Source organism: Cynoglossus semilaevis, chromosome 6 (genome assembly GCF_000523025.1).
Source record: "Cynoglossus semilaevis isolate Cse_v1.0 chromosome 6, Cse_v1.0, whole genome shotgun sequence".
NCBI lineage: Eukaryota > Metazoa > Chordata > Actinopteri > Pleuronectiformes > Cynoglossidae > Cynoglossus > Cynoglossus semilaevis.
The window spans coordinates 2,208,510-2,222,767 of record NC_024312.1 but is presented as its reverse complement, the minus strand read 5'-3'; the positions used below and the strand labels follow the sequence as shown (position 1 = coordinate 2,222,767).

General features: G+C 45.4%; 2 protein-coding genes and 1 non-coding gene across 3 annotated transcripts in view; 2 read left to right on the top strand and 1 right to left on the bottom strand.

The window, feature by feature from the left end:
- The first annotated feature begins 2,513 nt into the window (after window positions 1-2,513).
- On the top strand, window positions 2,514-11,677 carry eif4g2b (eukaryotic translation initiation factor 4, gamma 2b). Its single transcript, XM_008311171.2, has 21 exons — window positions 2,514-2,520; window positions 2,652-2,760; window positions 3,548-3,613; window positions 4,006-4,131; window positions 5,050-5,152; window positions 5,241-5,372; window positions 5,559-5,625; window positions 5,716-5,867; window positions 5,996-6,106; window positions 6,192-6,374; window positions 6,791-6,932; window positions 7,084-7,247; window positions 7,328-7,441; window positions 7,751-7,879; window positions 7,969-8,073; window positions 8,182-8,397; window positions 8,479-8,737; window positions 8,962-9,166; window positions 9,242-9,450; window positions 9,526-9,647; window positions 10,107-11,677. The coding sequence occupies exons 1-21, from the start codon at window positions 2,514-2,516 to the stop codon at window positions 10,170-10,172; spliced, it is 2,787 nt and encodes a 928-aa protein (XP_008309393.1). The 3' UTR covers window positions 10,173-11,677.
- LOC112487179 (small nucleolar RNA SNORD97) lies at window positions 7,505-7,666 on the top strand. Its single transcript, XR_003050008.1, has one exon. It is a non-coding gene; the product is annotated as a small nucleolar RNA SNORD97 (small nucleolar RNA).
- LOC103379575 (uncharacterized) overlaps window positions 11,314-14,258 on the bottom strand; it is an 8,463-nt gene continuing 5,518 nt past the window's right edge. The window contains exons 5-9 of the mRNA XM_008311170.2: window positions 13,915-14,102; window positions 12,581-12,794; window positions 12,390-12,488; window positions 12,234-12,301; window positions 11,314-11,912 (exon numbers count right to left, since the gene is read on the bottom strand). Coding sequence (XP_008309392.1) covers window positions 11,753-11,912; window positions 12,234-12,301; window positions 12,390-12,488; window positions 12,581-12,794; window positions 13,915-14,102 — 729 coding nt within the window. The 3' untranslated portion in view covers window positions 11,314-11,752. The remainder of the gene's footprint in view (window positions 11,913-12,233; window positions 12,302-12,389; window positions 12,489-12,580; window positions 12,795-13,914; window positions 14,103-14,258) is intronic.

Sequence of the window (14,258 nt, the reverse complement as noted above, 5' to 3'; positions counted from 1 at the left end):
CATTTCTCTATTTTTGTTGGCTAAATCAACCACTATGCTAGTTGTAGCAGAAAGTCGCCGCTCAGCCTTTTTGGTCTTTAGCAAATCAATGACAAGGCACACGTGGGTGATCTGCAATCTCCGTGGAAGATCGGCAATCACCGTGGGTGCTCGGCAATCACCGTGGGTACTCGGCAATCTCCGTGGGTGCTCGGCAGTCACCGTGAGTGCTTCGGCAATCTCCGTAGAAGCTCGGCAATCACCGTGGGTGCTCGGCAATCACCGTGGGTGCTCAGCAATCTCCGTAGGTGCTCGGCAATCACCGTGGGTGCTCGGCAATCTCCCTGGAAGCTCGGCAATCACCGTGGGTGCTCGGCAATCTCCCTGGATGTTCGGCAATCACCGTGGGTGCTCGGCAATCTCCCTGGATGTTCGGCAATCACCGTGGGGGCTCGGCAATCTCCGTAGAAGCTCGGCAATCACCGTGAATGCTCGGCAATCTCCGTGGGTGCTCGGCAATCTCCCTGGATGCTCGGCAATCACCGTGGGTGCTCGGCAATCACCGTGGGTACTCGGCAATCTCCGTGGGTGCTCGGCAATCACCGTGGGTACTCGGCAATCTCCGTGGGTGCTCGGCAATCTCCCTGGATGCTCGGCAATCACCGTGGGTGCTCAGCAATCTCCGTACCGCTCAGCCTTTTTGGTCTTTAGCAAATCAATGACAAGGCACACGTGGGTGATCTGCAATCTCCGTGGAAGATCGGCAATCACCGTGGGTGCTCGGCAATCACCGTAAAAGATCGGCAATCACCGTGGGTGCTCGGAAATCACCGTGGGTGCTCGGCAATCACCGTGGGTGCTCGGCAATCTCCCTGGAAGCTCGGCAATCACTGTGGATGCTCGGCAATCTCCGAGGATGCTCGGCAATCACCGTGGGTGCTCGGCAATCTCCGTCTCCAATCTTCCCGTCAAAAAGTACACCTTGTTTAAAACGATACACCCATCTATCAGATATCAGCTATATTCTGAAAATGAAAAAGCATTCTAGTAATGCGTTTTCATGTTCAAATTTCAAAATTAATTTGGTTCTTTTGAAAATTAAATCTTAAATGTCCTTTTCTTTTTCATTTGAATTAAGTCACAGAATGAACAATCTTGAAGAAGAAATTGCAATTCGGATGATAGATTTATAATTTTTATTTGAGTCAAAAAAATGCCGGTATATTCTGAAAATGTATATTTAAATATGAATTATGGTACTGATTGTCTTCCATACAGATGTCATATCGCATGTCAATTAACTTTAAAGGCGGGCTCTTTAATATTTGAATGTCTCTGGTTGGTTTATAATCTCTTATAGAAACGCCCTAGAAACAAAGCTTTGCCGTGATTGGATGAAGTCCACACGGCAACAAAATACGTGACCAATGCTATTTGTTGACTTTTCTTCCCCCACAAGGCTGCAAAGCTTCTCGGCTTCTCCTTTAGCTTAGCTATCGAAAACAAGCCAGTGAGGCAGGCAACTCGTAGGGGTTGATGTGTGTGTTTTTGTGCGGTCATCTTGTTGCTCTAAGCTCTGCTGATATCCGTCGCAAAGGCAACATTTTCTTTTACTGTTGCCCCTTTTCTTCTCTGGTAGTGACTCAAAAATATAAAACCTGAAGTTGCGTTGGTAAAGGTAAGGCAGAGTTTCTCCCTAACAAGACCGCACCGGTTCATCCAAAATGGCTTCCGCTAACGGTTTAAAGTGGAGGCTAACGATAGCATGTTAGCTTCAGAGCCGGCAGATAGCTTAGCTCGCCAATGGCTCAGCTGATTTATTTCCAGGCAGAAAATGGCGTCGTCGGAAAGGCTAATCCAACATGTTTGCATGAAAATAAAAGTAATATCTCGAAGGCATTACTATGACCGGTCACCAATCCGTAAGATTTGAATAAGGGCAAGGGGCGATTCAAAATTGGCTTCAAAAACATTGATGACAAAACCTGAGCCACGGTAGGACGGCGACACCAGAACGACCGAAAAGGGCTCCTTAGCGCCCATCCAACCAAGCGCCCTGCCCTGTTTCACTGCATTATGATGTAGTCATTGTGTTGCCTGTGTAAAAACCCTAGTCATTGCCATGGATCAGGAAAACAAGACGTCGTACATGTCATGTTCGTCATGATAGAATGACTGTAAATACACGAACCTTGAATATGTTGCACAACCAGTACAACCCATAGAAGAATGGGAAGAAACAAAAAACATATGGTGTACATTTCATTGCTGTCGTGACGTAGCAGAGCTGGATGTGTAGCAGTCTTGCTGGCTAATTGTTAGCCTGTTGGCTAACGTACCTTTGCTTTGTTGTCGCTTAAGGAAAAATATTGCTGTGTTTTCTACCCTTGCTTCCGCTGCAGTAGTCATTAGAAAATAACCATTAAATGCACGTTAACCCGTGTGTCGCGTTTACAGTTAAAGGCGCTGAAGTGACATTTGACGTTTTGTTACGGTTCAGCCCAAGAGACAAAGACGGAACAGTACACAAAGCGATGTCGTGTATATGTCATTTAATGCAGTCCCAGGTGTAGGTCTGTGCGAATGACAACGCGAACAAAGTCTGTGAATGTCCAAGACTGGATTGTTTTTTCCGTTACTAATTGAACCCCCTTTGTTATCCTCTTCCCCAGCACCGTTTTCCCCATCCCTCCCTAATAAACTTATTCTTTTGAGGATTCTTCGTTGTCAAGCCGCCAAAGTGGAGAGTGTGATTGCAGAAGGGGGTGCTTCTCGTTTCAGGTAATTGCAAAAATTGGCAACGGACATAGCAATCTGGGTATCATTATATAGTGTTTCTTTCAAGGCCAGCTTTCTGCTAACATTTGGGGCAGGATCTTCCGGTGCTTTTAGAACAAAGCAGGATGTGGGAGGCTCAAAATGGCTGTCAGATTCTTCTCTTTGTCAAGATACAGAAAAACAAGGGGGAGGGTGACGGAAGAGTCTTTCAGAGAATTTTTTCAATTGTCTGTTTGCGCTAATGGTTCAACACACCTATTTAATTAGGTAGACCCACTGTTAGCAGGGCATCAGACAAGGTGCAGTCATTCAGATGATACATTGTGGTGCTCCAGTTACCACACTACTCGACAACCTTCTGTTGAGTTTGAACAATAGCGTACACTGATACCTTTTCAAACAGGGCTGTCAGTGTTGGATGTTGTGTCACTAAGAATTAGTCAGAGATCAGGACTGATAGTTAATGTGAAGCAGCATTCTGGTATTTTTTACCAGTAAATCTCATTGTCTAATGTTAGAGGAACAGATCTGACTTTTTTTCTCTTGTCCTTTGTCATCTTTTTTTATCCAGACTAGAGTCATATTTTACTCACTTGTGTTGCTACAAACAAACAAACATTAGAATCCCAATGTTCTCAAAATTATAAATCACGAGTCAAATAGTGCTGCAAGATTTTGTGCCCTGAAAAAAGAGACAAAAGCTCCATAGAGACATATAGTAGCACATGTGACCAAGGGTTGATGTAAAGTGTTGAATTTGCCCTTATGTGTACTCTCTCTGCCTTTGTAGTGCTTCTTCGGGGGGAGGAGGTGGTAGGGGTGCACCTCAGCACTATCCCAAGACTGTCGGCAACAGGTTCTGTCAATTTATTTCTATGGTTTTATCCTTAATCACACGTAACTTTAATAACTAGTATTACACATCTGCGTGACATTAAGTCCAGTAAAATGATGTCGACTGATCTATTTGTAAGGAACATGTTTTCATACATGTACATGGACTGAGATAATTATGCAGCAGAAATGGTGATGATAAACATTTATCTTCAAAGGATGGGATCCTGAAAAAAAAAAACAATTTTTGAGACTTTTATAGCATCATTTACTAGGTCAATGAGTTAATTTTCTGCTCAGTTCATGGTTGTTTACTTTAAGCAGACCCACAGTCTGTTCCAAGACATGTAAACACACACTAGAAACAGAGATTTGTTTTCACACCCAAATTACAATTATTTGGTATTTCTGCAGCGAGTTCCTGGGGAAAACCCCAGGGCAAAGCGTTCAGAGATGGGTTCCTTCACGAAGCACTAGACGAGATGTCAACTCCAGCAACGAAAAAGAACGACACGATGCAATCTTCAGGAAAGTGAGGGGGTAAGGTTCCAACCCATGTGTTCTAGAAAAAAAAAATATTTGAATAAACATATATGTAACTAGTAAGAACTACAACAACAGCACAGAGATTTTACTAGTTTAAATGTTCTTGAATGTTTGTCACGATGAAGTTCAGTGTTTCCCCCTGACGAGGACAGCTCCTCCCCACCATGACTTCTGTTGAAGTCAGTTCTACTTTTGAAAAAGCGTGACGTTGCCGTAACACATTATATAAACTTGACATGACATCATATCTCTCTATAATACTTTTACATGACATCATATCTCTCTATAATACTCTATAAAAAAATGTGGTCCTGTCACAGTTCATTCATTTTTTTGCCACTGACAAAGAAAATGCTCTGTGTTGCCAACAGCACCTTCCCCAAAAGTTCAGGAGAAACACTCGATAGGTTTAGCACTTTATGAGGTGTTGCTCCTGTTAGGAGAGAAGACAAGACACTCCAGGAGGTTTGTTTTGACAGGCAGATTATTATTGTGCATCAATTCCAATTCTGAAGTGGTGGATACAATGACAAGCTCAAATATTAAAGTCTGGGAGACTGTACAAATTCCATGTTGGGTCTGAACAACTTATTCTGGCCATTTGCCAAAGCTCATAAATTCTCCTGAATTTGCCTCAGGAATGTGGGTCAGCTGGTGGTCACCACAGGAAGAAATAATCTATAGTCCTGACCTGTACCAGATGTCACCAGTCTGACTGCAGTGGAATATATTTCATAACAGAAGATGTTTTCAAGGATGTTCTAACGAGTGTCTTAAAGGATCCTGGGTTGAGAACATTTGTACATACATTGTTTTTCACACACTGTAAACAATAAGTTCAAACATGGCCACGTCTGACTGCAGGTCTACTGACCCTTTACGCCTCTGTCTCGTTGTGTCCTCATTTTCCAGCATACTCAACAAACTCACGCCTGAGAAGTTTGACAAGCTATGCCTTGAGCTCCTGAACGTGGGCGTAGATTCAAAACTCGTCCTTAAAGGAATCATCTTGCTGGTAATTGACATTGTGTCCTTTAGTCCTGGGTAAAATATCAGCACTTGGCAGCGTGACTCATCTCTGTGGTTTCTCTCATCTGACTCAGATTGTAGACAAAGCCCTAGAAGAGCCGAAGTATAGCTCGCTCTATGCTCAGCTATGTCTGCGCTTGGCAGAGGACGCACCAAACTTTGATGGCCCTTCATCTGAGATCCAGTCGACCCAAAAGCAGAGCACAGTAAGTGAACTGCAGTATTGTGACTTCAAAAAACAAAAAACATAAACCAACCTCAGCCCACTTTGCTGTAATCTATTAAATGTGCAATGACAAATGGCAGTTAGTATTGAACTTTTTCAATTTCAATGTTACCAATGATAGTATTCCAAGTATTCTTCTTCTGTGACGACGACGATGTCATTACAGACCTTCAGAAGACTGCTGATTTCCAAGCTTCAAGATGAATTTGAAAACCGCACCAGAAATGTTGAAAGTAAGTCTCTGACCCTGCGGTGACGTCGGACATTTTCTACCTTGGCCTGTAATTTAACTGCAGCTCAATGTGTTGTTTTTTTCTCCTCAGTCTATGACAAACATGACAACCCTCTCACTTCTGAGGAGGAGGAACAACGTGCCATTGCCAAGATCAAGATGCTCGGCAACATTAAATTCATCGGGGAACTTGGCAAACTCGACCTCATCCATGAATCTATCCTTCATAAGTGCATCAAAACAGTACGTGGATATTCCGTCTTATTGTTGTGATCACGTCTGACGACGTTATTTGTCAGACTGCAACAGGCAGTTGAAGAACTGCTGCCTAAAATCTGATCTTATGATTTTCTCTTTAATCCACTCTGAAGCTTCTGGAAAAGAAGAAGAGAGTCCAGCTCAAAGATATGGGGGAGGACCTGGAGTGCCTCTGTCAGATAATGAGAACAGTGGGGCCGAGACTCGACCATGAGAAAGCAAAGGTAACAGTCCAGAGTGATCAGAAAATGAGGGTGTCTGAAGTGTCCTCCTCACCACAGCAGTCTCTCTCCTCCCCTTGTCTTTCAGTCTTTAATGGATCAGTACTTTGGCCGTATGCGATCCTTAATGAATCACAAGGAGTTGCCCGCCAGGATCCGCTTCCTGCTGCAAGACACAGTGGAGCTGCGAGAAAACAACTGGGTCCCCCGCAAGGCTTTCATTGACAACGGACCAAAGACGATTAACCAGATCCGTCAAGATGCAGTGAAAGTGAGTCGGCGAAGACTGCGGTTCTTTGTACAGATTACACACGTTCTGGACCGGTGCAGACTTGAGACAAATCTGGATCCAAACATTTAAAAAAATAAAAAACAAACTATTCACGTCAGTTTTCAGTGAGGAAAGGCCTTATTCAACAAAAAAAAAAAAATCTTGTTTTAATCTAAAAAATACAAGCCATAGGTTATAATTTGTATTATTCCAGACTGTACAGTAAGTTGAGCTTGTCTTGGTCTAGTCCTGTGACTTGTATATGGATGTTTATATTTATTTAGACCGTGGTGGGCTGAATAAATATAAAGATCAGGACACGGTGTTTTAAAAGTGAACACGATTTAGAGATGGAGAAAAGTGTGTGTGTGTCATTGGTTTTAAGATTAACGTGAGGCTCGGTGTGGTTGTTGTAGGATCTGGGTGTTTTTATCCCAGCACCCATGTCTCAGGGGATGAGGATGGACTTTTTCCTGGAAAGCCCCTTCATGCCCAACAGAATGAAACTGGACAGAGAGACTCTTGGGGGATTGGCCGACATGTTTGGACAGATGCCCGGTACCAATCTTGTTTTGTTAAATGGTTAAGTGTAGTTATAAACATCAGCACATGGTATCTACACACACACACACACACACACACACACACACACACACGTTAAAGGAAAAGCCATTTTTCAATTTAAATGTAATTTTATTTTATTCTTCAGGTTGTGGGATTGGAACTGGTCCAGGTGTTATTCAGGACAGGTACTCGCCCACCATGGGACGCCACCGCACCAATCCACTCTTCAATGGCCACAGCGGTCACATTGCCCCTCCACCCCAGTCACAATTTGACATGGGGCCCAAGTCTTTTGTCAAGTCTAACCAGGTCATTCTGCCAACAGTAGAAAGGACTGGACTCTGTTCAGATGATTTCAAATTCTTAAGATGATAATGTTTTATTAACAGGTTCAGAACCAGCATTTCCTCAACCAGAACCAGAACCACTTGGCCCAGCAGCAGGTCCAGTCCAAGGACATGCCTCCACGATTCAGTAAGAAAGGACAGCTCAATGCTGACGAGGTACGTGGACGTTCTGTCAGCTTCCATTATCACCAGTCTGACTTTGTCTGTTGGACAGTCTTCATGCTCGCTGATTAAAAAAAGACGCGTTATCTGAGGAGCACGTCCAGCTGCTGGTCTTTTCTCCTCCTTCCCCTCCTCCTCCTTCCCCTCCTCTTCCTCTTCCTCCTCCTCTCTGTAAACCGTGGCTGGTCCACTGATTGTGATTATCAGATATGAGGGCATGATTTTAACCAACAGGCAAGTTTGGAGTTGGACAAAAATTTTGACTGATCCTGTTTTGTCCATCGACGTCCTGCCGTCCCACAGATCAGCCTGAGGCCAGCTCAGTCATTCCTCCTCAACAAGAACCAAGTTCCCAAACTTCAGCCTCAGATCCCCACCATGATGCCTCCCAGTGCTCAGCCACCGCGCACCCAAACTCCACCCCTGGGACAGGTCAGTCAGACAGAGCAGTGCTTCGGCTTTTACACTCAAGGTTTCTTTATTTATTCACTAACATTCTTGTCTGTTCCATTTGTCCTCAGCCTCCACAGCTTGGCCTCAAGACCAATCCTCCACCCATCCAAGAGAAACCTCAGAAGACAAACAAGAAACCACCACCTGCTAAGGAGGAACTTCTGAAGATGACGGTGAGTGAAAACATTCAGCTTTTACTCTCTCAGACATGAATAAACCTGTTCAGGAAGTATCTGGTCTCAGGTGCATCAACACACTTCCTGTGCCCTCGTTCTTCTCAGGAGGCAATCATGACTGAGTACTTGAACAGTAAGAACCTGACTGAGGCCGTGAGTGGCGTCAGAGACATGAAGGCTCCGAAGCATTTCTTACCTGAGATGCTCAGCAAGATCATCGTGTTCTCCCTGGATCGTACCGACGAGGACAAGGAGCACGTCAGCACTCTGATCCACACGCTTCGCACCGAGGGCCTCGTCACTGGAGAGAACTTCATGCAGGTTTGTGACAACATTCAAATCTGAGAGGAAGAAAAAAAGCATCAGAGAAGGTGACTTTGAAATGTCCCACCCACTCCTCAGGCCTTCCTGAATGTCCTGGACCAGTGCCCTAAGATCGAGGTGGACGTGCCGCTGGTGAAGTCCTACCTGGCTCAGTTCGCGGCCCGGGCCATCATCGCGGAGCTGGTGAGCGTGGCAGAGCTGGCTCACCCCCTGGAGAACGGCACCCACTTCCCACTCTTCCTTCTGTGCCTGCAACAGACGGCCAAACTGAAGGACCGGGAGTGGCTCACTGACCTGTTCCAGCAGAGCAAAGTCAACATGCAGAAGATGCTCCCAGGTAACCACCTCCCTGTTGTACAGTTTGGGACGAGTCTGAATGTTTCAGCTCAGGGTTGTTGTGGATCTGCCCCAGATCTGAAGTAACGAGGGCAATCATTAAATACTGACAGGAAACTGCAGCGTAATGTTCACGGCAGAAACTCAATCTTTAACCAGTGATTCACTGTGAACATTAAAAAAAAAAACCACAAACAACCAGTGACCGCTGTGACCGCTCTGCAGAAATCGATCAGAATAAGGACCGCATGTTGGAGATCCTGGAAGGGAAGGGCCTGAGCTTCCTGTTTCCACTGCTGAAGCTGGAGAAGGAGCTGCTGAAGCAGATCAAGGCAGACCCGTCTCCACAGTCCATCTACAAGTGGATCAAAGACAACATCTCTCCAAAGCTCCACACTGATAAAGGATTTGTCAACATCCTCATGACCAGGTGATTACAGCTGCTAACATCAGCTGTCACTCACCCACTGTGGTTTGAAAACTGACCGTCTGTGTCCTCTCCAAGTTTTCTGCAGTTCATCTCCCAGGAGCTGTGCATGGCGGAGTGTGACGAGCAGCTAGCAGCCCCCTCCAAGGAGCAGCTGGAGCAGGAAAAGCAGCTGCTGCTGGCCTTCAAGCCCGTCATGCAGAAGTTCCTGCACGACCACACAGAGCTGCAGGTCAGCGCCCTCTACGCCCTGCAGGTCCACTGCAACGCCAGTGGTTTCCCTAAAGGTAAGAGCGACACCGGTGTGACGGAGAGGAGAGAGGATTTTCACCTGAACGTATGTTGACGATGGCTGTCCCCAGGCATGCTGCTGCGCTACTTTGTCAACTTTTATGACATGGAGATCATTGAAGAAGAAGCCTTCCTCGCATGGAAAGAAGATATAACCCAAGAATTCCCTGGAAAAGGAAAAGCTTTGTTCCAGGTATGGTCATGTCCCAGTTCTTTAACAAACAACTCTGTTGTTGTGACACTGTTTTTAAAAAAGAAAAGTCAGATGTTCCACAGTGGAGACTTCTGGTGATGTGAGGTCCAGTGGTGTCTGTTAGTCACTGACATAAAACCAACACACACACACACACACACAGGGTACTCTCGTTATCAACAAACAGTTTAACCTAATTTATTTTCATTCAAATTCAACAAAGTTGTTTTGTCAGTAATTACTAGTGTTGACGTTCTAACAGTCACAACGACAAAAAACAACGTCAAGTCAGTCGTAGCACTGTGGCTAACGAGTTAGCACGGTGGCTGGTGCGGTTCATCTCAGTACAACTATAAAGTAAACTGTTTCAAAGTAAAGGTCCTTCAGTGACATCACATTATAAGGTGTGTCGAGGAACAGGTCAAACACTGAAACACTGCCTCCTTCTGTCCACTCCAGGTAAACCAGTGGCTGACCTGGCTGGAGACGGCAGAGGAGGAAGAGTCCGAGGACGAAGCAGACTGAGAGTCCAACAGAATCAGAATGGTGTAGATGATGACCTCCTCAACTATTACTCCACTTTTTTTTTACTCTGTGTTTAATCCAACCACTGGGGGGCCCTCCGCCGCAGCCCTTCAGCCGTTAATACCGCGATCGTGTCCACGTAGGTCATCACACGTTACCATCCTGTGCCATGATGATAGGCTGAGACGCATCATTTTGATTTGTTGTCTGATTCTTCTTGGATGTGTGTCCTGATCAGCCACATGAAGTCTTGAGTGGCTCCGTTCAAATTTGAGTCTTTTTTTTGTTTGTATCCTGACTGTTGTAGGTTTGAAACTGTTTTTTTTTCTTTTTGCATGTGTTTAATTCCACATTTCTCTCCCCTTGTAGGAACCATCTTTATTTAATGGTCCAATGTGCAGTGATTTAGCGTCACACGTTGTCACAATAAGTTCACACGTCAAACAAAAGCAGCTGTAAGAGAATTCATGCATTTAAAAAGAAAACAGGACGAGTTGTTCTGAAAGATTTTCAGGGCGAGCTTTCACACGCTCCCTCATTCCTCTGTTCAACCTCTGACGCAGCAGCTCAGAGGGTCAGCTGTCCCCCGACAACACGTAGAAATGAAGCCTAATGTGGTGAAATAAGAGAATTTGACAAACTTGTTAGTGATCTCCTGTAAGACCCTGGTCAGAACCTGGTCAGAACCTGGTGTCAACATCATCCCATCAATGTCTGATCACCAGGCACAAAAAACCCATTTGGTGTCAGAGCCACAGGGTTAAACTTGGCTTTTACACATGAACAGATGAACTGGTGCTGCCCTCCTGTGGTCAGATCAGAGCAGAGTTCAAACTGGGTCTAAACTTTGACACACGGTAAAAAATAAATAAATAAACAGTTTATTAACTGCTAGACATGAATTCAACCTTTACTTACTTAAAAATACTGTTTACCACTTTCTTTTTTTGTTTTTTTATAAAAGTGCTCTTCATTGACACTGACGAGCATCTTCCTTTTATTACGATTTTTTCATTCTCCCTTGACACGACACAGCGCCCCCTTCCTTTTGTTTCTTTTTTTGACTTTTATTACACGAGTGGTTGCAATACGTACGCTCCAAATGTTACAGTACATGAAAAAAGTCATCGGTGTGAAGTCGCCTGTGTTTCTACCTCTTAATTCAAATTGTTTGGTTGGTTTTTCAATGTCTGGTGCCGGGATCAGAGGAATCTCTCAGATCCACAGCAGATGCTGAGCAGAAGTCGAACAGGAGTTTATGGAGGCCAACGGTTTGACTTCAGACAGTTAACAAATGTCAGTATTTATCAGACAAACAGACAAACGCGTCCCTTTGATTTAAATTGGCTCAATGACCGACTACCTTGTTCATGGATGTGAACAACGCCTTCTACCCTCACTGTTGATCTTTGAAGACGACGATGGATTTGGATCACTGTGTAAACTACTCTGAGTTATCGTGCACCTCTGTTGCTTTAATGTCAATAAAGTCAAGAACATGAGCAGCTCTACCGTCTGGTGTGACTTTTTCTTTACCTTCAACAATCAAACCTATTCCTCAGCTGCCTCCGTGCCTTGACTCACTCCTGGTCTGTGGGGATCCAGAAGTACTCCACCACCTTCCTGTTCCTGCGAGCGGGCGCGGAGCTGGGCCGCTCGCCGCCGAAAGCGGGAAGTTCGTCAAAGTGACTGGGCCCCAGGTCCCTCCCTGTGTGTGGGGCCGAAACCCTCAGCATGGTCCTGGGGAAATGAATGGTAATAAACAGACTGTCAAGATAGGAGAGTGGTTAGTGATGCTGCCTTACAGTAACAAGGTCACAGGCCTGATCTCTGTGTGCAGTTTACATGTTCAACCACTACTTGTTCTCTCTAGATTTAAACCTGGGTGTGAATGTTAGCGTAAATAAGCTGTGGACTGACTGGACAATGATGGAGGTGTCCAGCAGGAGGAGACACGAGACGGTCGCAGTCAGGAGGAGAGGAATAGAGTGAGAGAAGGAGCGAGTGGAGCCTTTTGTTATGGTGCCCTCTGGTGGACATTGCAGTTTTTGCAGGGCTCACCTTGATGTACTGGTCTCAGGGTCTTCAGGACTGGAGTCAGGGGTGGAGATGTAGACCGGATCTGCTTCCTTAAAACGAATCACATCAGACAGAGAGCGGATCAGCAGCGACGACATCAGAGTCAGTGTTTCAATCTCTCCAGCTGCATCGTCTCACCGTGAAATTTCTCGGGGAGCCATCTTGATTTTTCAGGATTCGAACCCTCTGGTCGCTCTCCGTCATGCACAGGAAGTAGCTTTTGATGTTGGCCTGACACTGACGGTGGAGAGAAAAAGCACACCAAGGTCAAAAGGTCATAAATAAATAACAAACGAGTACCATAGGCTGCGTGCGCCCCGACATCTCACCGACTTGTTCTGCCTCAGGGCCTTCAGGTCCTCCTGAGCTCGGAACTTGTCGGCCAACTCCTGGTGTCTCTCCCTCCAGGTCAGACACTCGGCCGTTCTCTGCTGTCGCTCCTTCTCGGCCAGACGCCTCGCGGCCTCGGCCTCCCGTTGACACTGGCTGGCCCTCTTGCCTTCCTCCTCTGCAGTTAGGGTTCGATGTCGCATATTGATCTCACTGCCGACCAAACCATCGGAGAACATAAAGCAGCAATTATCAACTGGTGGCCCGCAGCCCAAATCTGGCCCGTGACTAGATTCCAAAATGAACATAAATGAATCATTTTAGACAAAAATGTGATTTTATTTCCTTTTTGTGTGCAGTGTCCAGAGAAGGTCTGACCCTCTAACAAATGGAGTGGGTTCATCCCTGGAGCTTTCAGAGTAATGCAAAGAGTCAGGAAATTCCTTCTGTGATTCCCAAAGGAGAGTCGCTCAGGTGGAGTGAAAGTGCAGAAGGACCACCAGAGCACACGTCCAAACAAAGAGAGAGGACGTGAAGAGTCATGAGGATTTACATTCCACAGAGCAGCAGCCGCGGCAGAGCAAACAGAACTTTCTTCTTCCGTCTTTTCGCGTCAACTTTATTTGATGTCTGCACTTCCATCCAACCATAACTCACCACCTTCTCTGTTTTCCCTTCTCTGCCTTCCTTTCTCTCACGCCCTCTGTTTTCTCACGTACGCTAATTCACAGCAGAAAGATTTGTGCAGTACCTCTCATCAGCCTCCGGCAGTGCTGTTTTTCATCTGTGCAGCGTTATTGTTGTTTGTCCAAATGGGAATGTGGCTCAACATCTTTATGTTATATATTCACTACACGTATCCTTTAAATGATTCCATGTTCTGCTGTAGGCCTGGAATTCTCACTAATTTAGTCAGAAAATGAGTTTCGACGCCTTATCTGTGTCCTCGTTTATATCTTGGACATATTCTGTTTTTTCCACTGTGATGTTTGATGTTTGGTGGGAAACATGTCAAAGGTTTAGTAGAGAATCAGCTGATCAGATGTTTCTCTTGAAGCCCTCCTCCTCTAAGTACTCACTCTGATCTGTGTCATATTTGGTTAAATGTTGCTGTATGTTCTTCACAGTCAGGGTTTAGAAGTGAAGGCCAAGAAGACAGGAAGTAGACGAGTCTGCAGCCAAGAAGGTACGAGGTGAAGAGTAAAAGACGTTGGACCTCAGATCCATGTTACTCCCAGCTCAGAGCCACGTGTGAGTTCACGGGTTTCACACTAATAAAAACCAGACGAAATGATTAAAAAACCTGAAGGAGGATCTTGTCATTTGCTCTCACCTCTCTTTGACTTGGACATTTTCTCTGGTCACGTCCCTCAGCTTCTGTCGCAGGTCGTCTCTGTCCACCTCCAGGTTCTTCTTCTCCTTCCAGAGAAGCTGCTTCTCAGCGGCCGCTCGCTCCAGCTCCAGCTTGGTTTCAAAATAGTTCTTCTCAGTTTGAGCCAGGAGCAGCTGTACATCTGTGTGCTGCACATGAAGCACACGCTCACACGGGGCTCAGCCGCACCTTCACCATCATCATCATCATCATCATCACCATCATCATCATCATCATCACCATCATCATCATCATCATCACCATCATCATCATCATCATCACCATCATCATCATCATCATCATCA